This window comes from Carcharodon carcharias, chromosome 25, assembly GCF_017639515.1.
Source record: "Carcharodon carcharias isolate sCarCar2 chromosome 25, sCarCar2.pri, whole genome shotgun sequence".
Lineage (NCBI taxonomy): Eukaryota > Metazoa > Chordata > Chondrichthyes > Lamniformes > Lamnidae > Carcharodon > Carcharodon carcharias.
In genome coordinates this window covers 22,995,734-23,020,601 of record NC_054491.1, presented here as the reverse complement: position 1 = coordinate 23,020,601, position 24,868 = coordinate 22,995,734, and the positions used below count along the sequence as shown (strand labels likewise).

Here is a 24,868-nt window from a genome sequence, read left to right as displayed (position 1 = left end):
CTTTGACTCCAGACCTCGCAACAATGTGGTTGACTCTTAAATGCCCTCTGAAATTGCCTAGCAAGCCATTCAATGGTATCAAATCACAACAGAAAAGTCAAAAAGGAATAAAGCTGGACTCATGGCATCAACTTAAAGCACCGTAAATGACAAGTGCACACCCAACCCTGGTGAGCCTTCAAAGTTCTCCTTATTAACGTTTGGGGGCGAGTGCCAAAATTGGGAGAGCTGTCTCACAGGCTAGTCAAGCAACAGCCTGACATAGTCATCCTCATGGAATCATACCCTACAGACAATGTCCCAGACATCACCATCACCGTCCCTGGGTATCTCCTGTCCCACTGGCAGGACAGACCCAGCAGAGGTGGTGGCACAGTGGTATACAATCGGAAGGAAGTTGCCCTGGGAGCACTCAATATTGACTCCGGACCCCATGAAGTCTCATGCCATCAGGTCAAACATGAGTAAGGAAACTTCCTACTGATTATAAACTATCAGCCTCCCTCAGCTGATGAATCAGTGCTCCTCCATATTGAACAACAGCTGAAGGAAGCACTGAGGGTGGCAAGGGCACAGAATGTACGCTATACTTCACCAATCATCAAGAGTGGCTCAGCAGCACTATTACTGCCCAAGACAGCTGAGTCCTGAAGGGCACATCTGCTAGATTGGGCCTGCGGCAGATGGTGAGGGAGCCAGCAAGGGGAAAAATCCTACTAGACTGGGTCCTCACCAATCCACCTGTGACAAATGCATCTGTTCATGACAGTATTGATAGGAGCGACCACTGCATAGCTCTTCTGAAGAAGTAGTCCTGTTTTCACACTAAACATACCCTCCATTGCGTTGTGTAGCATTACCACTGTGCTAAATGCGATATATTCAGAACAAATCTGGCAACTCAAAACTGGGCATCCATGAGGTGCTGTGGGGTGTCAACAGCAGCAGAACTTTATTCAACCACAATCTGTAACCTCATGGCCTGGCATATTCCCCACTCCTCCATTACCATCAAACCAAGGGATCAACCCTGGTTTAATGAAGAGTGCAGGAGGGCATGCCAGGAGCACACCTAAAAATGCATGTTAGGCACACCTAAAAATGAGGTGTCAACCTGATGAAGCTACATCGCAGGATTACTTGCATCCCAAACAGAAGAGGCATGCAATAGACAGAGCTAAGTGATCCCACAACCAACGGATCAGATCTAAGCTCTGCAGTCCTGCCACATCTGCAGTCCTGCCACATCCAGTTGTGAATGGTGAAGGACAACTCACTGGAGGAGGTGGCTCCACCAATATCCCCATTCTCAATGATGAGGGAGCCCAGGACATCAGTGCCAAAGACAAGACTAATGCATTTGCAACCATCTTCAGCCAGACATACCGAGTGGATGATCCATCTCGGCCTCTTTGAGGTTTCCAGTAACTGAGATGCCAGTCTTCAGCCAATTCGATTCACTCCACATTATATTAAGAAATGGCTGAAGGCACTAGATACCTGCAAGGGCTATGGGCCCTAACAATATTCCGGCAATAGCACTGAAGACATGTGCTCCAGAACTTGCCACATCACTACCAAGCTGCTCCTGTCCAGCTACAACATTGGTATCTACCCAGTAATGTGGAAAATTGCCCAGTTGTGTCCTGTCCACAAAAAGCAGGGCAAATCCAATTACCACCCCATCAGCCTCCTCTCAATCATCAGCAAAGTAATGGAAGATGTCGTAGACAGTGCTATCAAATGGCACTTACTCAGCAATAACCTGCTCACTGAGGCTCACTTTGGATTCTGCCAGGTTCACTCAGCTTGTGACCTCATTACAGCCTTGGTCCAAACATGGACAGAAGAACTGACTGAATTCCAGAGATGAGGTGAGAGTGACTGCCCTTGACATCAAGGTAGCATCTGATCAAGTGTGGCATCAAGACGGCCTGTAAAAAATGATGTCAACAGAAATCAAGGGGGGAAAGCTTTTCACTGGTTGGCGTCATACCTAACACAAAGGAAGATGAGTGTGGTTGTTGAAGGTCAATCATCTCAGTTCCAGGACATCACTGCTAGAATTTCTCAGGATAGTGTCCTAGGCCCAACCATCTTCAGCAGCTTCATCAATGACCTTCCCTCCAAGGTCATAAATGGGGATGTTTGCTGATAACTGCACAATATTCAGTACCATTCGTGACTTCTCAGATACTGAAGCAGTTTGTGCCCACATGCAGCAAGACCCACACAACTTTCAGGCTTAAGCTGACAAATGGCAAGTAACATTCATGCCACACAAGTGCCAGGCAATGACCATCTCCAACAAGAGAGAATCTAACCATTTCCTCTTGACATTCAATGGAATTACCATCGATGAACCCCCAACATTAACATCCTGGGGGTTATCATTGAACAGAAACTGAACTAGGCCAGCCAAATAAATACTGTGGCTACAAGAGCAGGTCAGAAGCTAGGAATCCTGTGGCAAGTAACTCACCTCCTGACTCCTCAAAGCCTGTCCGCCATCTACAAGGCACAAGTCAGGATTGTGATGGAGTACTCTCCGCTAGCCTGGATGAGTGAAGCTTGACACCATCCGGGACAAAGCAGCCCACTTTATTGGCACACTACCCACCAACCTAAACGTTCACTCCCAACACCACTAATGCACAGTGGCAGCAGTGTGTACCATCTAAACGATACAACACAGCAACTCATCAAGGCTCCTTCAACAGCATCTTCGAAACCCGTTACCTTACCACCTAGAAAGACAAGGGCAGTAAATGCATGGGAACACCACCACCTGTGAGCTCCCCTCCAAGATACTCACTATCCTGACTTGGAAACATATTATCGTTCCTTCACTGTCACTGGGGCAAAAACCTAGAACTCCCTCACCAACAGCACTGTGGGTGTATCTACATCACATGGACTGCAGCAGTTCAAGAAGGCAGCTCACCACCACCTTCTCAAGGGCAATTAGGATAGGTGACAAATGTTGGCCTAGCCAGTAATGCCCACATCCCATGAAAGAATAGAGCAAACAAACCTTTTTGGATATTTGATGGATATACTTCACCTCAAGAGTCAAGAAAAGTAAGAATGCAAGATTTGCACAATTGGAAAAGGTCAAAAATGAGTCACTTCTGCGTGAAAAAATAGCAAACTGCAAACCAAGCAGAAACTGCTAGACAAAATGTGGCTTAAACATTTGGTTATTCAGTCAGGCAGAAGGTACTCGCTCACAGACAAAAGCTGCATTTTATGAACATAGATAAAGCTCCGGGAAATTACTGGTTTGGTAACCTGGTTTTGGGGGGGTGGGTGGGGTGGGGCGCGGTGGTGGAACTGAGGCAAAAAATAATTACTCAAATCGAGCTGGCTGGGAGAGTCATGTGGATAGATTAATGTGGCATTACCTCGAGATTAAAAATTTAGATCAAATTTGACAACAAATAAGGGTCTCAGATATGCTTTAATATCCTATCAATTCAATATTTAAGAAATATTTTAAAAACGACTTTACAGAAGCCTAATAGTGACCAAAAATTACATTTGTCATGGTACCTGACAGATTATGGGGTGGTGACAAATTGCCTTCCTGTAAAGTTATACTTTTGTATGTTATATCAGAGACTGCCAGGAGTGCTGTCAAGGTTTGAGGAAGCTAACAGTGGGGCAGCTGTGTCCATCATTAAACTGTGCTAATTGCTTGAACCAGGGAAGTTCAATATTATCAAGCTCTCATTCTCCTGCAGTTTAATGGTCAAGTATTAATAGCCTAGTGTTAGCAAGCTGACTGTAAGCTACTATTTAAGCTCTGGTGTGGTCTGTGTTCTTATTGTCACTCTCACCAGCACACCCTGAAACTGTTCAGTGCCAGTGGCACAATGGGTTGCTTACCACCAATTAGTAACTAAGTATTGATACTGCAGAACATGAGATCTGAACAGAGTAAAATTAGAGCAATTACTCTATGCTTTCCAAATCAGCAGACTGTCACTAGCAGGCTGCAGCCTCTTTACAAAACTCAGTCTTTTGTAACAACTGGGAATATTGTTATGCTTTTCCCTTTGTTGTAGGTCAATCTGCATCATTAATGCTACAAAGCAATGTCTTTGATAGTGGTGTCTAACCTCCTCTTATCCCCTCAGGTCATTTTGTGGAGAACATACAACACAGACAAGCATAGTTTTGATGTCCCGCTGTTCCTCAGATAGATTAGTGTTCCTTGTTCACTTTGATGTGTGCCTAGACATCACAATGTTAATCAAGCATTTAAGGTACCAATCAGACAAACTTCCAAAGAGGTCAGTACTGAAGAACTAAGATAAGCATCACACCTCAACAAAGAAACAAACAAAACTCAACCATCTGTGGCCTAAAAATAAATCACAAGCAACTTGGAAAGGGAAAGGGTGAACTAATTCCTACTTTTGCCAATAGTTGCAACTGATGTTGTGCAAGCAACTAAAACTGGGGACATAGGGAAAAGAACACTGCCGACCTTGGGTTACAACACAGAGTTTCATTTTAACTTTCTATTTAACTATGTGATGGACATGTACAGGATGTAAAAGGTTTTGGACAAGGTGGCTATGTTGAAGCATGGGGCAGTTACTTTACCAGCAATCCAAGGAGCCCTGGAACTTCAGGCAGGTCACAAAAGAAAGGATTAGAAAAATTCTCAGTGTCTCATTAATGCTGGGTTTTCCAGAGATTTTTCACTTTTAAATAACAAGCACAAAGCTCTGTAATAAGTTTGGGCAGCTTGTCAACCATGTGAGTGGATTACTCCTTTACGCCCAATAACGCAACAGTATTCACTGAAGTTAAACGTGCTTTAATACACAACATGCATGCAGAACTTCTCAATTTTTGGAGCTTTTAAACTGCAAATCCTTTCTGTAAAGGTCATTCAATTCCCAAATGCTCTCTAAAATGGCATAAAACTTAAGATTATTCTAAAAAAAAAACTAATATCCCAAAGCCAGTACATAACCACAGGAACAACTTGAAAAAGGAATCCAAAGACTTTTATAGCATGCAAATAGTAAAAAAGTGGTAAAAGGAATAGTGGATTAAGGATCAAAAAGGGAGATTTATGCATAAAGGCAGGTGGCATGGCTGAGGCATTAAATGAATACTTTGCATCTGCCTTTCCCAAGGTCATGGTGAAAGAGGAGGTAATTCAGAAACTTGAAGGGTTTAAAATTGATAAGGAGGACATATTGGATCGGCTGTCTGTACTTAAATTTGATAAGGCACCAGGACCAGATGAGATGCACCAAAGGATAATGAGAGTGGGAACTGTTGTGGCACTAGCTATAATTTTTCAGTCTTCCTTAGACTCAGGGGTGGTGCCAGAGGACTGGAAAATTGCAAATGTTATAACCTTGTTCAAAAAATAAGCCCAGCAACTACAGGCCAGTCAGTTTAACCTCAATGGTGAGGTAACCTTTAGAAACAATAAATCAGGACAAAATTCAGTCACTTGGGCACATGCGTGAGAATTAAGGAAAGCCATCATGGATTTGTTAAGGCAAATTGTGTTTAACTATCTTGGAGTTTTTTTTGATGAGGTAACAGAGGGTTGATGATGGTAATGCTGTTGATGTGGTGTACATGGGCTTCCAAAAGGCTTTTGATGCAGTGTCACACAATACACTTGTGAACAAAGTTATAACTTCATGGAATAAAACAGACAGTAGCAATATGGAAATAAAATTGGTTGAGTGACATGAAACAGAGCAGTTGTTAATGGATGTTTCTCAGATTGGAGGAAGGTTTGTAGTTGAGATCCACAGGGGTCAGTGTTTAGGACCCTTGCTCTTCTTGATATATACTAATGACCCAGGCCTTGGTGTATAGGGCATAATTTCAAAATTTGTAGATTAAACGAAACTTGGAAGCATTGGGAACTGAGAGGAGACCGGTGTAGGGTTTCAAAAGGACAAGTTGGTGGAATGGGCAGAAAAGTGGCAGACGAAATTTAATAGAGGAGTGTGAAGTGAATCACTTTGGTAGGAAAAATGCAGAGAGACAATACAAAATAAAGGGTACTATTCTAAAGGGGATACAGAAGCAGAGGGATCTGAATGTATATGTGCATAACAGGTTTTGTGGCCACTTTCAAAAAGTATGACCTTACAGTCTATAATATCCAATATCCTCATGCTTGTACTGAGCAGGGCACTGCATTCCAGATCCCAACCACTAGTTGCATGAAAAAGTTTCTCCTCACGTTTCCGTTGCTTCTTTTGCCAATACCTTAAATCTGTGCCCTCTGTTATCGATCCTTCAGCCATTGGAACCAGTTTTTGGAAACATTGAGGGTGGCAGGACAGGTTGATTGTGTGGTTAATAAAGCATACAGCGTTCTAAGGTCAATTAACAGGGCCAGAGTATGAAAGCAAGGAAGTTATGTTAAACTTGTTTAGGACACTGGTTTAGCCTCAACTGGAGTAGCATGTCAAACTCTGAGCACCACTCTTTAGGAAGCCTGTGAAGTCATTAAGTGCAGAAAAGATTCACGAAAATGGTTCTAGGGATGAGGAACTTCAGTGACACAGATAAATTGGAGAAGTTGAGACTGTATTCCTTGGAGAAGGTTGAGAGGGGATTTAATAGAGGTATAAAAAAATCATGAGGATCTGGACACAGCGGATAGGGAGAACTTGTTTCCATTAGTGGAAGGTAGGAAACATGGCACACACCAAGATCAAACATACAACAATGAGACGAATAAGCAAACAACTTTTAAATGATGTATAAGTTCGGGGATATAGACAAATGTACTCTTGGCAAATCTCTTGCAGTTGATTGGATTAGAAGCAAATTTCTTCTCATGATCTTGTTTTTAAAAAAGAAACCCAGCTTTTTAGAAAATAGAAACATGAGAAAAGAAATAGAAAGAGGAGGCCATACAGCCCCTGAAGCCTGCTATATATCATGGATATAGATAACCATGAATAAGATCATGGCTCATCTTCCACCTCAACTCCACTTCCCCACATTATCCCCATATCCGTAGATTTTCCCCCCAGTATCCAAAAAATCTATTGATCTCAACCTTGAATATATACTCAATGACTGAGAATTCAAAGCCCTTTAGGGTAGCAAATTCCAAAGATTCACACTGCTCAGTGAAGGTATTTCTCATTCCAGTCTTAAAATAGCTGACCCTTATCTTGAGACTATGCTCCCTATTTCTAGACTCTTCGGCCTGTCAAGCTCTCTCAGGATCTTATATTTTTCAATCAGATCAATTCTGGAGTTCAGAAGGAAAGGAAGTATCAGCCCAGTCTACTTAGTCTCCCATCATAAGACAACCCTCACATCCAGAGTAAACCTAGTAAGCCTTCATTGCACATCCTCTAAGGGCAAGTACATCTTTCCTTAGAAACAGAGACTAAAATTGTACACAGTTCTTCAGGTGTGATCTCATCAAAGAACTGTAAAATTGCAGCAAAATTTCCTCCTATAAACACAAAACACCTTATTAACATCAGTCAGAATGTCTGTAGCCTATTGCTTAAAAAATAGCAATCACACTTAAAAGGAAAATGCAAGACACTCTTTCTTGGCTTTCAATTTGAAACCTGAACAATAATTCAACTCTGATTAAACTCTCTAAAGTTTCCCCAAACAAAAACTTTAATATTTATTAGACTTTGTCACCTCACAACGCAGCTCCACCTTATAAGAATAGCACATTTGATGGATATCTCTGTTACAATTGAGAGAATTAAAAGATTATGATGTTTTGGAACTGTATCTTTACATTTCAGGTAAATGAAGGGGGTCATGTGAGCTTTTATGAAGTTTGCCTGACAGTAAGCCTGGGTGGTTTGATTGTTAGAGATCAAAGGAAGGCTTAGATTGTTTTACTAGGAAGAAGGTGCAAGGCATTTACACTTGGAGACAATAGCTGCAGTCACTGAGTTTGTACTGGGTCAATTCCGAGTCTCCCAAAGTCCTAGAAAAGTGTTGTAGTTATCAGTAAACAGTTGTATGCAAACTGTCCATTCACTTCTAAGATGAAAGAGTTGGAGTCAAGAATAGCTAATCAGAATTTCTACCTGGATGCAAGATTAATAGGTTCCATATTGTCATGGGGAAGAGGGCAGAGGAAGCCATTTTTGAGATCAGGCTTACCTACAAATTAATGAATACCACAGACAAACAATAGTTTTGTGTGGTCAACCACCTGACTTTGTGAGCTACCACAGCCAGATGCATAGGGGAGAAAGTCTCTAGTCAGAGAGACGGATCCTGCAGCTATCTCAAAATGGGAGATTTGCCCTGGCATGTGGGGAAAGGAGAAACATTGGAACTGTTACTGCTGGTGCTGGATTTAAGAAACTCTTTGAAAACTGAGGAAAGTGCCTGTAGATGGTCATTTGAAGTTACTGCTCGGTGAAGGGCTAAAGGTACCTATTGGAAGCTGGCAGTAACTGGAGCTATCAGAACTGTAATCCCATGGGGAGTGCGATATGTGCTAAGTGTAGAAAGGAAAGGCTCCTCTCTATAGTTTAGAGCATAAGTTACCTACAAAAACAAAACAATGTTTAGTGATTAACACTTTGAGTAACTTGTTACAGTAAAAGTTTTAAAATGTGTAATCTCGTCAGGTTATTCTTTCAGATAGTCATTGGAAGTTTGAATTTGTTTTTAAAAGTTAATGGTCTCTACAGAGATTGTAACAGCCCTGCAAGTAATCTTACAGGAGTTTGACTAGTATATGTGAAAATTACAGAATCATAGAATTGTTACGGTGCAGAAGGAGGTCATTCGGCCCATCATGATCTCTCAGCTCATGTTCTAATCAGCTCTATCAGATTCCCAAATTGAGCTTTATTTTCCTATTTAACTATTAAACCATCATATAAAATATATGCAAAGGTATGACTTTAAATGGGAGCTAAAGTCAATCATCATTTCCTTGTAAATTATCCTTGTCCAACATTATTCTGTAATTATGCCATGTTTCCCGATAAAGTATTAAGCACTTGTAACCTTATCACGATCACCTAGTCCTGTAACTAAACCTCAAGTTGACTCCAACTTGTAACTCATTGCCACAATACAATTGTGTAAATATTGCTTAAATTGCAGCAGGCAACTCAAAATTAATTGTTTTTTAAATAAAAGTCGCTAGTCTTTAGTTATATAATTAATTTACAATGACAAGTCAGACTAAAGTGATCCCTATCTTTACTCAGAGATGGAACATAACATCTATTTACCACTCCATAACAATAAAGAGCTCAATAATTAACCACCTTCCATCAAACTTCCAGGGTGAGAAGGGCTAATTTTAATGAATAGCAATAATTTCATGCATTCATTACTATAATGCTAAACGTGAACAGTGCAAGACAGTTTTAGACAATTTCCACTGTCTGATTAGGGCTTTCTAATTCTACCTTTGGGACCTGATATGTCAACTAGCCCTTTTATTGCAGTGAAGCTTCCACAGCAGCCATAAGACAGACAGCTGCACAACTGCAAGTGTTTTCTATAAATAAAAGATGTTGCTTTGAAATTTAGCTGTAATTCCTTCTCCAAAGCAGGTACCATCAAATGGCTGGCATAGCACATGCTTCCCACCACAGGTCCTGTTGTCACACGAATGGCAAATGTCTACCATGTAGTTGCTGAGGAAACTCAGTCTTGGCATAACAATTGCTGAAAAGCATCATCTGAAGAGGGGTATAAATATGAATATACATGCTATATACAGAAGGTAGGGCTTATCACAATTGAATTGCAGGCATTCAAGCAGCTAAGGCTCTATGCCTTCAGCTAGTGGAACCACTATTCTGTGGGGTGTGATGCAGATCCAAGCTGAGGTCAAGGGCAGTGGTAATGCACTCATTTTATGGTGAGTTGTGCTGCTTGTGAGAAACTCTTGTTGCCAACCAAGAGGGAACTCAACCTGCAGCAGCTGTCTATTGACTTAGTGATGAGAATCCTTGAGTGCTAGATGAGTAGGAAGCCTTTGGAGTAGAGGTGGCTTCAAGATGACATAATACTGCAGGGTACTGTTAATGATCAATGAGACACGCTGTTTAATTAAAGGAGCCTAGCAGAGGAAACCTGTCACGGGGGTGGGCAAAAAGGTAAATTCTTCCCACTCAGCCCCAGATAATACAGCAAGCCACAACTCTAACTGGGTACAATGCTGCCTGCTCAGCTACAGCCAAAGTGCTCATCAATGTCATGTACTTTTAAACTGCTCAGTTTCACCTGGTTAAATTCCAGTAGTATCTCCAGGTACACTTGTTCCACCAACTTCAGCCAAAGTTTTTGGAATCTGGGTAGATGAACTGTATAGTTCTTTGGAGCAAATGTGCACTCCAGTCCAGGTAAGCAGAATTTTTGCTGATGAACATTTCTCAATAGCTTTGTTCAGAGACTCAAGATGCTGATAGGTTTCCAAACATGGCAGATATCCAGCTGGCCATAAGGAAGCAATTGCTAGTGAGAAAGTACACACAGACAGCCAGACACAGAGAAAAGCTGCCTCCATGGCCAATATTTGTACTGAAGTTTTTAAGCTTTATTTTTGGTCAAGAAACACACTAAATCCATTTCTTTCAAAGTGTTAAACAGTGGAGATAGCTAGGGATCAATGACCCCGACCTTGACCTCAACCTCTCATTAATTCAAACATTTCATCTCAAACTTCTATATAATTTATAGGTTAGATTTGCAGCAGATCTTTATGTGATTGGGGCTGACTAGCTGGTCACCATGTCCAACCATGAAAAAACCTACAGGAGCCAGGTCTTTAATTTTTTTCATTCAAAAAATAATCCATATCCTTTAGTAAAATCAGTAGTCTCACAGGATCTTTCTGTAGGTTGAATGATTATAGAAACAGACCTGTTAATGACCATTACAATCTGATTTCACCACTTATCATAAATGAAATTAAGAAATCAGCTCTCTGCCCCGAGCTGTGCACTTGCAGGATAATGAGGTATTCAATCTAGCGAAGTAACAATTTACTGTTAAAGGGGCACTTTTAAAAAAATGTTCTTGGGATGTGTGCCTTGCTAGCAAGGTCAGCATTTATTGCCTATCCCTAATTGCCCTTGAGCAGATGCTGGTGAGCCACCTTAAACTGCTGCAATGCACACGGTGCAGATACACCCACAGTGTTGTTAGGGAGGGAGTACCTGGTAGGGCAGGTATAATCATAACTATTTCAATAAAACGTGAACATTTTCACCACACCAGAGGTATAGGAAGCAGAAAACTTTCAATTCTGTCAAACAGCTTTGTCTGATAAACTTATCAGAAAAAATAGAGTAGGCCAGGTCCAGAACCTGCTCCATCTTTCAATAATATCATGGCTGAACTTATATGTTAACTCCACTCCCTCATACTATTCTCAAATCCTTTGATTCTCCTGTGTATTGATCTCAGTCTTGCATATACGCAACAACCAAGAATCCACAGCCATGTGGGATAGAGAATTTCAAAGATTCAGAACCTTCCAAGTGAAGAAATTTCTCATCTCACTCCTAACTGGCCAATCCCTTTGATTCCCAGCTCTAAACTCTCTAGCCAGGGGAAACAACATCTCAACATGTCTTGTCAAGCTAATATTATGATAATATCACTGTCTGTAACTTCCCCTTATATGTTCATGGTTCATTTGTAACTGCCCCCTCTGCATTCATGTCTGTCCACTATTCAGGCAGCTATTATTTTATTCTGTGGGAGTGTTCTGGTGTGTCTACAACAGCGTCAGCCATCTGTAGATCGTATGGATGTCTATGCACCTGCGACCACTCTATATTTAGCATGTATTCTCAGCTAGACATTTATTATTGGCCTATAAACTCTCAATGCCTGTTGCGAATCAATTCATTTGTCCCTGCATTGGAGGACTCAGGTTGCTAAAAAAAACTGTCACACATTTTGCAGATTCTAATGAAGAGATAATTTGTTTTTAGTTTTGAACTGTAGTTCACCAGGGAGATGAGAGCATTCCTTATGCCTCAATAGAGTTTTGTCATTTGCTGACCTGGATACTTGTTTACACACCATTTCCTTACAATAAACTGCACTAATTGGAATGATGCAGTGCCTTACAGGCTCAGTATTTTCTATAGTGTAGTGGCTTTTTCCCAAAGGACAGCAAACAGCAGAGTGGTATAGTGCTAGACGCTAAAATAGAAAATTATATAAATGACAAAATGGAAGAAATTTTCAAGGTTTTTTTCCTAAGTGCTTTGACTTCGAAGGTCACCTGCACTGGAAAACATGGTTAAATCTATAATTCAGAAATCAGAGTGTACTCAGGTGGTAAAAGGATTCTGAAGTCCAATTGGACATGGACCTAGGATTCTGAAACCAATAGGCCAGATGCTGATCTAATAGGAAATCCACCCAAGCACTGGCAATGCAATAGTGATTTAAATAGTTAATGTAAAAAAAAGACTCCATTTTGTCATATTAGATACATTCCATAAAATAATTTAAAAGAAGAAAAATACAAAATGGGAGAAAAAAAAACCTCAGATCACTTGACAATGGATAAAGGGTTTTTGAAATATAGTCACTGTTATAATGGATGGAAACATGACAGCCAATTTACACACAGCAAAATCCTACAAATGAGATAACTGACTGGGATGTTGGTTGAAGAAAAGATGTGCAAGTGAGAACATTTCCTGGCTGCAATCAAATTATTTTAAATTGGTGACTTGTCCAGTTTGGATTCTAATAAGGTTGAACATCCATCCCATTGTCCAAACAACAACTGCTCAGAGGAATTCCACACTGACAGAGGCTGTGAGTCTCCCACTACATGACTACAGGAAAATTTCTGTTATCCAGCACTCAAGCAACTAGAGTTCTCTATTAACCTGAATTCTGGGGTCGGGACTGTTTTTTGATTGGACGTGTTAAATTTACCAGTAATAGTTATTGGCCGCCTGTCCTTGCTCTGGTCTTAGCCTCCCACTGCTCTGCTGCACCATATCTCCTCGGCACTGCTCACTCAATTTGCGCACGCCCGCATCTCTCGAGACCTCAATGCAAGCATGAGCATCCTGGAGCTTTCTCAATGGTTAAAACTCTGAATTCACCTTACATATGAGTTAACATATTTGATAAACGGGCACCCCCCCATTCCCAGAGCCTGCTGGATAACAGAGATTTTTCTGTATTTTGTTTCAACTGCTACAGTTGTCTGAATATCTTAATCTCAGAGGAAAGTCTGATGGTCGGGGAGGTGAGGGTAAATTAAACCTATAGATGAAGGGCGACTCTGGGTCTCCACATGTCCAAGTCCCTACATTATTTAGGATGGTAAGAAAAAATTAAAAGAAATTTGCAATCATTAGATACTTTCATACTCTGAGCAAAAGGACTCTTGAGCTACATTTCTAAAGACCTGAAATACTTTGGCTATTGATCTTACGGAAATGCTACATATTGTATCCAGGGAAAACAGTTTGAAAAATTAAGACATTATTTAAAAGAGTCAACATAAATAAACCAAAATAACCAAATTACAAACCAGCCCTTGATGTTTCCTTTAAACCCAAGTACAAAGAATGATTTAATCCACCTGTCCTATGTCAAAGATGCTTAATAACTGATGCACATTGGAATTTACAGGATGCAGATCTGAAGTGTTACAGCCACACTAGCCAGCGGCTGTAAAACTGTCAATCGATGACTGCAATCCACCAATGTGATGTAAAAAAGGAGAATGATTTCTTTTGTTCCTATGGTACTACTATTTGTTAGTAAGCATGGCACACTGAATTATGCTCAGTGCATGTTGTCGCAGATTTGAATAGTGAACAAAGGGTGAAGATAGATTATAGTTAGTGAAACAAAACCAAAATACTGCAGATGTTGGAAATCAGAAATAAAAAAAAAAACAAAATGCTCAGCAGGTCAGGCAGCATCTGTGGAGAGAGAAACAGAGGTGACATTTCAGGTCTATGACCTGTCAGTGCTGAGCATTGCCAATATTTTCAGTTTTTGTCAGTGATATACAGAAAATAGACCCATTGATATTAAAAGATCATTTGCATCAGCTTCTTACTGTGTGTGTGTAATTATATAGATCTCTTTCATCCAGTGTGCAGTTAATTAAATATATGACAATCTTTTATTTTTACAAGCTGATATAAGTTAACTAAGAAATTGGCAAACATTTACCATTAGTTTAACTTCCTACTTAAACCACTTATCTACAGAGACTACTTGAGCAATGGCCTCATAAACACAGTGGGCCAAATGGTTTCCTTCTGTTCTGGAATTTCCATGATTCCAAGATCATTATATCTTAGCAGCTTTATCCAAACCATGGCTATCCAGCAGCAACGTCGCTAGAGCACCTCAAATCAAATTTAGAATTTCTTAACAATATATTCCTCTTACACTTACAGTAGCAATACTGGCAGCAGATAATCTGATGTTGTCTTCTCTTGTGGGCTTTATGTTCTGTGCCACTTTCCCCTTCCTTGCACAGGTTAAAATACTTTCCCAATATCAGACAGAAAATTAAATTATTAAAAACTGAACACGTACTCAATTATTCATTACCCATCCCTGAGACATCAGAATGGAATCACTCAACTTCTCATCATTACAGAGGACAATGGATTGAAAATTGGCTCAATTGGGATTCGAGACATCAACAAATCAGTTTCCAGAACTGCACTGTATCTCACTCATCTGACAATATCTCAGTGGCACCTGGGACAGACTGAGATTAACAGTGGAGGTGGGGCGGGGGGGTGCGGTGCCGCGTGGGTGGGCAAGGCAGGATTTTCTTTGAGCTGCTCAGCAGAACTGTACTTTTCAAAACAGCTTTACCACTATCGTAAGATATGCCAATCTACACTCTTATTTTACCCTCCTCCTGCCTTCCGGGATGCATGCAAGTTTACAAAAATGCAAGAATTAAGGATATAGTGATAGCATACTTCACTACAGGACATCAAATGTAAACATAATCACTTAAATATTTCCAACACGCTGTTCCTTTGTTAGCTGTTGAAATGGCGTTACTGTTAACACACTGTATCAAGATACAGTTATTGTTACTTCTGATAGAACACTTGTACTTTTAAGCCACTGTGGCATACAACTCAAATTAATTTATGTTACCTATCTAAATGTGATTTCTGGTCAGTGGCTGTGATCACTGAGATTCTGTGGGAAACACATTACTCATCAAGAAACCTGGAGTTTGCCTACAAAAGGTGGCAATTTTAGTGTCTGGAGAATGAGGAGGGGGTATAAATCAATGACGCCAGCAAGAGGAGACCCTATAAGCCTGTTTTTCTTTATTTTTACAAGCAAACATTCCTCATTGTTTAGCAGCTTAATCATCAGGGTGAGACTACAGAGCAATGCTCCTACATGTTTGATGGTTGGTCACACATTTACCCAAGCCTTTTTACAAATTAAAACTTGTTCTTTTTCACTTTGGCTGCTAATTAACTGCGTCAATGCAATGTCAATCCTTCAAAAAATATGCAAGAGAAAATAATTAAAATAATCCTCTCTGCAAGAACAATATCAACATAGAATTATCACAGCATCTCTCCCAATCAGTATACCACAGTGCAATGTAAAGACTTTAATAACAGACCATGGTAAATCTCAGCTCTCAACTGACCTTAATGGATCTGGCAAAAGCAGAATTCTATTCCCATTCCCCCAGGCAATTACCACTGGGTTCTTAAAACTTAAACGAAGATAAATCTAGTGCTGAAGCAGAATATTTATATATGTGGATGCCAAATCGCCTGCCCGCCCTGCAACTTCACTAGTAACCTGCCCAGCTTAACAATGCTAACAGCAATCAAATGCAATGGAAAAGGACTGAGATTATATATAATCACTGGCCGACTGTCATACAAAAGGCATTCGTTGTTCTTGTGAATTTTCTGAATCTTACAGCTTGCGTCAGTTGCTTGATCTGGTGCTGGTTACATTGAATCACATTCAAGGTGTGCATCACCATTGATGAATTCCACAGCACACAAAAAAAAACTAGTCAAACTCCAGCTTCACCTCAAACCATTAGACTGTATAGCACCAACAAACTAGTCAACTCTCCAAAGTCACAAAAGGACCTACAATGATTATGTTATCAGATTTGGGTTGTGAGCTCAACAATTTTTAATGACAAAGAAAAAAGACCAATAATCCAGTTCAATACCTGAAAACTCAATCAAACATGGGATCCTTTCACAACCCATGTACCATTCGCAGCATAAATCATCTCTATGGCAATCCGTTGATTTATACTCATGCAGCACAGATGAGACCCCCAGGACAATTATAAAAACATAGCCGTCAGTTAATAATCTCAACCAGAAAAAAATCAAATCCCAGCCATTAAAGGCGTCTTCATAAAGCATCTTCAATAATGGAATTTTGCTCTCATTATAAAAAATATGGATCATTTTTCTTGTACTCATGACAAATAACACAGCATGAAAAATCTTTGAAGAAGATTACAGTTTGTAAACGTAGCAATGAGATGAAATGTCAGTGCAAGGCTCAGTTTACCACTGTTTTCATCAGGGCAGAGCAGAAAGCTTTCAGCACTGAGAAAGGGTACACAAAACAGGTACTTCTCTCCATCTGACAGGAACCATCTTTGAAAGCTATGGGGTCAAGTATTAGGATCACAAATATCTGATTTTGGCAAGCCACAAAATTGAAAGATACGTAAAGTGATACATATTTGATTAATATTTTTTAATGAATGACACAGACTGAGGAGATTTGCCATCAATTCTACCCGAAAACAAGAATGTGGGAACAAAAACATGACAAAAACAAAACCACCACATAAGAAAAAAAAGTGGATGAAAAAGTGGAGATTAGATTATGGGAGGGAAACCATCGCGCAGACTGATAGGAATTGGCGATCTGAATTCCTACTTTTCGCAGTGTCTTCATTCATGTGTGGATCGATATCAAAGAGGTGGGAGTTGAGTGAATAGGAAATCTCAGATATTAAAAAAGTGATATGGCTACAATCCTGCCAAGATTCTCGGTCTGATACCTGAACTGACATAGAGCCAGCCCCAATTCCTGGCGGGGCTGCAACAGATATCTGAATTCCCACCGCACAGAAAAAGGCAAAAGACTGTAGTTTAGAGAAAACTGGGGGGGGGGGGGGGGGGGGGGGGGACTCTTAAAGCAAAGTTTACAATAGGGATCAAGGGGCTGGATTTCAAACAGATGGACTGTCTCCACATCAGAATCAATCTCTGGTCGGTGACAAGCAAAACGGTTTCAGTTGCATTAAACAACTTTAATTACTTTTGTTGATATATTCAATGTTAAGATTTTTAGACCAGGTTAACGTAGCTTGGGAATGTAGAGAGAGGTTTTCTTAGATGGTATTATATAATGGAAACTACACAGAGAGTTTAGCTGAACATTTTTTTTATTTAAATGCAATTGCAATAAATATCTTTCACTAGCAATTTCGGTTAGCCCCATCGTTTACAGGAACCCGCAGAAGCTGCTGCACCCAAAGTGTTAAATAGCTCCCATTTGAAGCGATCCATACAAGCAGCGCCTGGGACAGGGCTATAAAACCTCTCAAAGTGCTAAGACTTTGAATTGTTCCCCTCCCGCTTTTCCATTGCTGCAGCACAGCTACCGCGCTCTCCCTCTCCATCCTTCCTCGCTGTCGCTCCCGAGCTTCCTTATCCCTGCCTCCCAGCCCCTTCCTTGATGCCTTTTTGCCTGGTCTCGGCTGAGTTTCCTACCTGGCAAGAGCGCCGCGAGCAGCAGCAGAAGCCCAGCCGTCCTCCTGGAGCACAATCCCGGATCCATCCTGGCAGCGGACCGGGGTGGGGGGGGGGGGGGGGGGTGGAGGGAGAAACCGCAGAGAAATATCCGGCACCCGGAGCAGCGGCTCACCGCCCTGATCAAATCTTTAGGCAGGCAGCACAACAGCAACAGCCGCCCCCGAGTGAATGCTTCCAGGGGAAGGGGGGGGGGGGGGGTGGGTTGTCCCGAGAGGCCGCTTCCCCGGCTGCAGATCCGCTAAATCCGGCGCGCTGTCCGCCGATGTTGCACGCTCTCGCCGCTGGGAAGGTATGCGGGAGAGCCGAGCTGCCCTGAAGCTGAGCCGGTTCTCCGCCGATGCCCGCCCCGATGCTGAGCCGGCTCTCCGCCGGCGCTGCGCTGCTCCTGCTCCCCGCCGCCAGCCTCCGCAAACTGGACCAAACTCCCCGCGTCAATCACAAGCCAACAACAGCCAGGGAGAGGCGGGCTTTCCGCAACAACTGATGTCACAACTGGGCGGGAGTAAAGTCCAAATATGGGCGGGAGCGGCGTATTTTAACCGGTTGTGGCCATGGCAACTGCGAGCATGACTTACCTGCGGACCTTGGGAGTTGAAGAGACATTGTGGATAGTCACTTAGTTTGGCTCAGTGATCACACTCAGAATGGTGCAGGGGGAAGTTCCTGGTTAAAGAACCACAGGCGAGAGACAGGACAAAGGAATTAAAGAACAATCCGAGGTAATCCAAGATAGCTTTATAGCCAAAAATGTTCTTTTAAAATTATTGCACGCTTGTTTCAGGATGAAGTTGGTACCATAGATATAGCAGACCAATAGACAGTTCTTACATAAATCACATTCTATTTACTTACAAAGGAACTCAGCAGCTGCACTGGTGTACTTCCAACTAAAACCCTGTATCTACATTACAGACTCTTACTCTACTCACTAAGATAGCCCATGTTACTCTGTCATTGGATAATAAGATCATGTGATCTATTATAACATTCTTCTTAAAGGTATATTACACATCAGATTACCACATTCCTCCCCCTTCACTCAGAAATGCATTTTACAGTTATAATTTTTCTCAAAATATCAAATTATTTACACAGATAAGTAACTTACAAATTCAGTCTTTCTGGGGGTTTCCTTATGCGTGTAGGACATCTCAGCTCTACAGCTTCAGGTGTTTTGTCAGGAATCTGCTTTTCTGGTGTTGTCCGAACATCCAGTTCTTCAGTGGGCACCTGCAAATCTGTTTCCTCAGCTCTTGCAGGTACAGCCGATCCTTCAAACACATCTGTACTCAGTTGAGTTCTTTCAACAGGAGATATTGATGCAGTCGTGAACACTGGAGAAATCATTTCCTGATACTTTGTTTTTCTCCTCCTTATATGATCTATATGTCTCTGTGTGATTTGGTCCAGTGACTTCACTTATTTCACCTGATAACCACTTAGGTCCTTCACCAAAATTTTTCACACATACTATCTCTCCTACATGAATTGTCACAACTATGCCAATTATGTACAATTTTCTGACTTTGTTGACTCCTTTCCACTTTCCACCTTAAAATTGGCATTACTAAACTCAGTCTCATTCTGAGATGGTGATTCATTGACAATTTTGTAGATGTGACACCTGTTGTTGTGTGAGGGGTGGTTCCATAATGGAAAAAGAAAACATGCTAACTTTGGTCACTATGGAGCCTCCAATTAATTTCTTCGTACCATTTTTGAATGTTTGAACTACTCGCTCGGCCAGTCTATTTGAAGAAGAGTGGTATGGTGAAGTTTTTACATGAGTAATACTGTTGAGGCTGATAAACCGTTGAAACTCAGCAATCATAAATGCCGTCCCATTATCTGATACAACCACTTCTGGTAGTCCGTTTCTGGCAAAACTTTGTCATAGTTTGTCAATTGTAGCAGAAGATATTGGTGACTTTCCCTCATATGTGCATCCATTTTGATGAAGCCTCAACAATAAAGAGAAACATTGTTCCCATAAAATTGTCCCACATAGTCATTATGCATTCACACCAATGGCCTTCCTGGCCAATCCCATGGGCATAACGGAGCTGTTGGAGATAACATTTTCACTTGCTGACATTGCATACTACTTCTCACTAAGTTCTCTAGTTCTCCATCCATTCCAGGCCACCATAGATAGCTGCAGACTATGGTCTTCATTCAGGAAATACCTGGACATGCACTATGTAATTCAGTTAACAAAGGCTTTTGTCCTTTTGGAGGAACAATCACTGTAGCTCCCCACAGTAAGATACCATCCTGGCTAGTTATCTCATATCTTCTGTGACAATACAGTTTTCTTTCATCAGATTCCTGTTCTTGTGACCAACCATGAAGAACTTGTTCTCATATTTTGGATAAGACTGGGTCTTGACTTGTCCAATCTCTAATCTGTCTAGCACACACCGGGGATGAATCGAAGTAGTTCAATAATAAAATGAATTATTGAGGAACAGGAACATCCTCATCATTTTCTTTCAAAGGCAAACGACTAAATGCATCAGTGTTTGCAATCTGATTTCCAGGCCTGTAGATGAAAATATACTCATACGCTGCCTGAATTAATGCCCTTCTCTGTATTCTTGCTGAGGCTATGAATGGTATAGCCTTGTCCTTGCTGAACAATCCTAGCACAGGCTTACGGTCTGAAATGATAGTAAAATGAAGACTGTGTACATACTGATGAAATTTCTTGACACCAAAAGATGTCAGAAAAAGGTTTGTCACACTATGAATATCCCTTTCCCACTGTGTTGTGCGTTACTGATAAACATCCAATAGGTTGTTCTGAGCCATCATCCATTCGATGGGAGAGCACTGCTCCCACTCCATGAGGAGATGCATCACATGTCAGAACTAACTCTTTTCTTTGGTCAAAATGTACTAATAGTGTGGATGAATGCAACAGCTGTTTCACTTTTGTGAAAGCTTCTTTCTGTGGTATTTGTCAAGACCAATGTTGATTTTTCTTGAGTAGGTAGTACAAGGGTGCCAGTTCTGTTGACAAATTAGGCAATAGTAATTGATCATCCCCAAGAATGATTTTAGCTCGGAGGTGTTCCTTGGCACTGGTGCCTGTCTAATGGCTCTCACTTTTAAGTCAGGTGGAGGTCCTGTACATCTACCCTGTGACCTAAATAGGCTACCTCTTTCACTTGGAACAGGCACTTTTCTTTTTTTAAATGCACTCCCACTTGTGAAAAATGCTTTGAACTTCTTCCATGTTTGCCAAATGCTCCTTTTCAGTGAGTCCTGTCACTAGAACGTCATCTAAATAAACTACGTGGGGCAATCCCTGCAGTAAATTTTCCATTGTCCTCTGGAATATGACACATGCAGAGAAGACACCAAAAGGCAAATGGGTATATTGGTACAACCCTTTGTGCGTATTAATTGTGACAAACTTCTGGGAGACCTTCTCTAACTCCAATTGTTGATCAGCATGGCTCATATCAAGCTTCGTGAAGCTGGTTCCACCTCCAAATTAGCATACAAGTCTTCAATTTTTGGTATAGGGTGTCTGTCCAACTTAGCCGCTTTACTGACAATTTGTAGTCTTCACAAATTTGAACACTTTTATCAGGCTTAAGTACAGGACCATTTGGTGCTGCCCATTCCGAGAACTGCACAGGTTGTATCACTCCCAGTTTCTCTAATCTATCCAATTCAACATCTACCTTTTTAGCATTGCATAAGGTACTGGTCTAGCCTTCATAAAAGTCGAGGGATAGAGTCTGTATCATCACGAATTTTTGCTTGTAGCATTGGATTGTCCTGAGTTCATCTTGGAAAACTGAGGTTTAATTTTGTAGCAGCTTAGGTAACCCAGTGGCTCTCAGTTGGAAGATCTCAGTCCGATCCAATTTAATTTTTTTCAGCCTGTTTCTTCCAAGGAGACTTGGCCCCTCACCTGCTACCACCATCAAGGGTAATTTCATTGATTGATTTCCGTACTGTATAGTAACCCTGCTTATGTCTGATTTTGATGTCTTCTCCCATGTAAGTTTGCAATTTGGCAGCAGTTTCTTCTAAATTCAATTACATTCCCTATGATCCAGATATTTAAAAGTATGCTCACCTATCAACATAGAGGAGGCCTCTGTATTCACCTCCATTCTGATGGTCTATTATTCACCCTCACAGTTACATAGATTGTATAATTTAAAAGGTAGGAAGAACAGAACCAAAGAATAAATATTGGAATCTGTTACTTCAGGCTCTATGTTATGAATCTCATGGAATTTTTCTTTTGATTGAAAGTCTGCCTGATCCTTGCAATGTCTCATGAGGTATCAATGGCAATAAAAACATTTGACATTTTTGAACTTCAATTCATTACGAGTTTGTTCGCTCCCACCTACGTGCCACCATTATTCCATGTTTTCGCTGCAAAGACATTTTTTTTTTTATTTGTCTGAAAGCTGTGGCTGCTTCCCACTTCTCAGAGTTGTCCATTTTGGCACCCTGTTTGGCTGGGGCTCCCCAACCAACATGGAGGATGGCGTCATTTTGCGCTCCCTGTATGGCTTGAGTTCCTCACTGCGCCTCCCATAGCCAGTGCTATTTCCTGCACCTTCTGAAAATCCAAATTTGTTTCAGATAGTAATCTCTTCTGAATCGAATCTTCATTTATACCACACACCAAATAATCTCTAAGCATTTCATTCACAGGTGTACCAAACTCGCAATATTCTGTTAACTGTTTTAGACTTGCTACAGGAGCTGTCTCCCCTGGGGCTCCATTTTTTTTTTAGTTAAATTTGAACCATTGCATCATTACCGAGGGCTTGGGCTGGTAATGATTCTTCACAAGGTTCACTAAATCATCAAAACTTTTTAAATCCGGGACACTGGGTGCCATTAAACTTCGGATCAAGCTCCCACATGTGGATAAGAGGATCGTGTGGCTCTTCTCCTCTCCCACAATGCGAGGCGTTCAACATAACCAGGCCAATCATCCACCATTGGGTCGAAAGAATCAACTCTTCCAAACTGCGGCATACTTCGATGATTAGGACGGAAATTCTACTCACAATTACCATGCGGGGTACAGCCCGATTTCAGTTCACTTGATTTCCTTCTTCACTTTCTTTTCCTTTTTTTTTTGAACCACGTCGCCAGCTTGTAAGTTCCTTGGTCACTAGTTTAGTTGGACTAATGGATCCGGGTTGCATGCTTGTTTTGGGATGACCGAGTTGGTAGCATAGACATAGCTGATCAGTAGACAGTTCTTATGTAGGACGCTATTTATTTACAAAGGAACTCAGCAGCTACACTTTTACACTTACGGCTACAACCCTGGGTGGAATTTTTCCAAATTTGCGCTAAATGCGGTAGCGGGTGGGCAAAATGGCATTCCACCCACCAACAGCGATGGTGGATTTTCAAACTGTACCATGGAAGACTGCAAAAAAAAAAAAGGGCAGGTATCTTGGGAGTCCGTGAACCGACACATCCTACGATTATAGGGAACTGCTGCACGCAACACCCTCCACCCCAGGTCCCCAATGGAAAGCGGGAGGACATCTCCGTAGAGGAGCTCCCAATGGGGACCTCCGCTGCTGGACGGCAACAAGGCACACCAGGGAGTGTCCAGGCGGTGGGCGAGGGCAAGGAAGTGAAGGGTGTGCAGCAGCAGTCCATACAGGAAACTCCTCCACACCGTGCTAAAGGAAACGGAGGGGCATTTCCACGAGGCGGCTCATATTGTGGTACACCGGCTCCCGAGGGAGGGTTCGGGGCTTGGGGCCAATGTGGAATTCCGTCCAAACAGGGGAGCACTCAGTCAGAAGATCACCATGCACCTGAGCCACCTCGAGGCCCAGTATAACGTTGGGGCCGAACACAACCGTCCTAAGGTCTTGAACGGCATTGGCCGCGAGCCAGACATCCACGGACACATAACACGCCAACTCCTGTGGAAGCATCCAGCCCACTTCTCCACCACCCAACACGTCCCCGATCCTGGTCACCCCGGCAGCCACAGCCCTCCTCTCCACCAGCCACTAAAACGGATGGAGGGGTGGATTCCTGAGCAGCGGATCTCTGACCATAGCCATTACTCCTGAAGGGGAGAGCTGCATCGTGAGGCGATCATGTTCCAGACTTTGATCAGGTCCTGGTAAAAGACGGGCAACGCCTCCAAGGAGCAACGAAGGCCCCTCAGGTCTATAAACAGGAGCTGCACGTCATAATTCAGGCCGTGCACCTGGTGGAAGAAATACATGGCCAGGGCACACCATCTCAGAGAGGGCTTAACGTAAAGGTGTCACTACAGGGCCTGGGCACAGGTGTTAATCACTTGTACGTACTGTTCACTATTGTAAATAAACTCCCAAGAATGTCTCCCTGCCTATGGCTCCTTGTTCTGGGCAGTGTTCTTGTCACTCAGATGTGAAACCTTTCTACACGAGATAATGGCAAGTGACTCAGTCCAGGGCCTCTTCCCTGTACTCTGTGCAGCCTCTGGGAACCCCAGCAGCCCCCTCCTGAGGTTACTGCTCCTGCCTTCATGCAGTCAGGAGCGTCAGTCGCTCTCTACTCTGTCTTCTTCGCTCTCCGTAGGCCATCAGGCATACAGCTAGGTCACCAGGCTCCATGCTCCTGATGTAGTCCTCCTGCAGCACAAAAGAGAGAGAGCGAGAGAGATGTGGTTATCATGGGTGTACTTAGCACCTTTCCTTAATGCTTCCAGGAGAGTGCTGGCCACCCTTCGGATGGCCACAGATGAGTGCACTACATGTCTGCCCTGTCAGCCTGCGACATGGGGGAGACAACTCCTAATCGGGATGCTGAGATTGCAAAGGGCTGTGAGCGCCTCCAGCAGTGACTGCTCCATGGCCAGCTTTGGAGAGGAGATTGTACAACATGTGCAGTCCAACTGCTCTGCTTTTGCAGACTCGCAGGGCCCGGGGTGGGGGGGGGGGGGTGAATTAAGGTCCGTAGCGCTTGGTGGCACTTTGGTGTCTCTGTGTTGCTTGCATGGGCAGGCAGTCTAGGAGTCCGACCGCAATCATATTGCTGTGGCTGCACCTGAACTGTCTCAATTG

The 24,868-nt window shown here is 42.2% G+C and overlaps 1 protein-coding gene across 2 annotated transcripts in view; it reads right to left on the bottom strand.

Moving 5' to 3' along the window:
• nectin1b (nectin cell adhesion molecule 1b) overlaps positions 1-17,832 on the bottom strand; it is a 210,128-nt gene extending 192,296 nt beyond the window's left edge. For both annotated transcript variants that reach the window (XM_041174361.1, XM_041174358.1), the window contains exon 1: positions 17,763-17,832. In XM_041174361.1, the coding sequence (XP_041030295.1) occupies positions 17,763-17,829 (67 nt within the window). In that variant the 5' untranslated portion in view covers positions 17,830-17,832. The remainder of the gene's footprint in view (positions 1-17,762) is intronic.
• Positions 17,833-24,868: the final 7,036 nt, after the last annotated feature.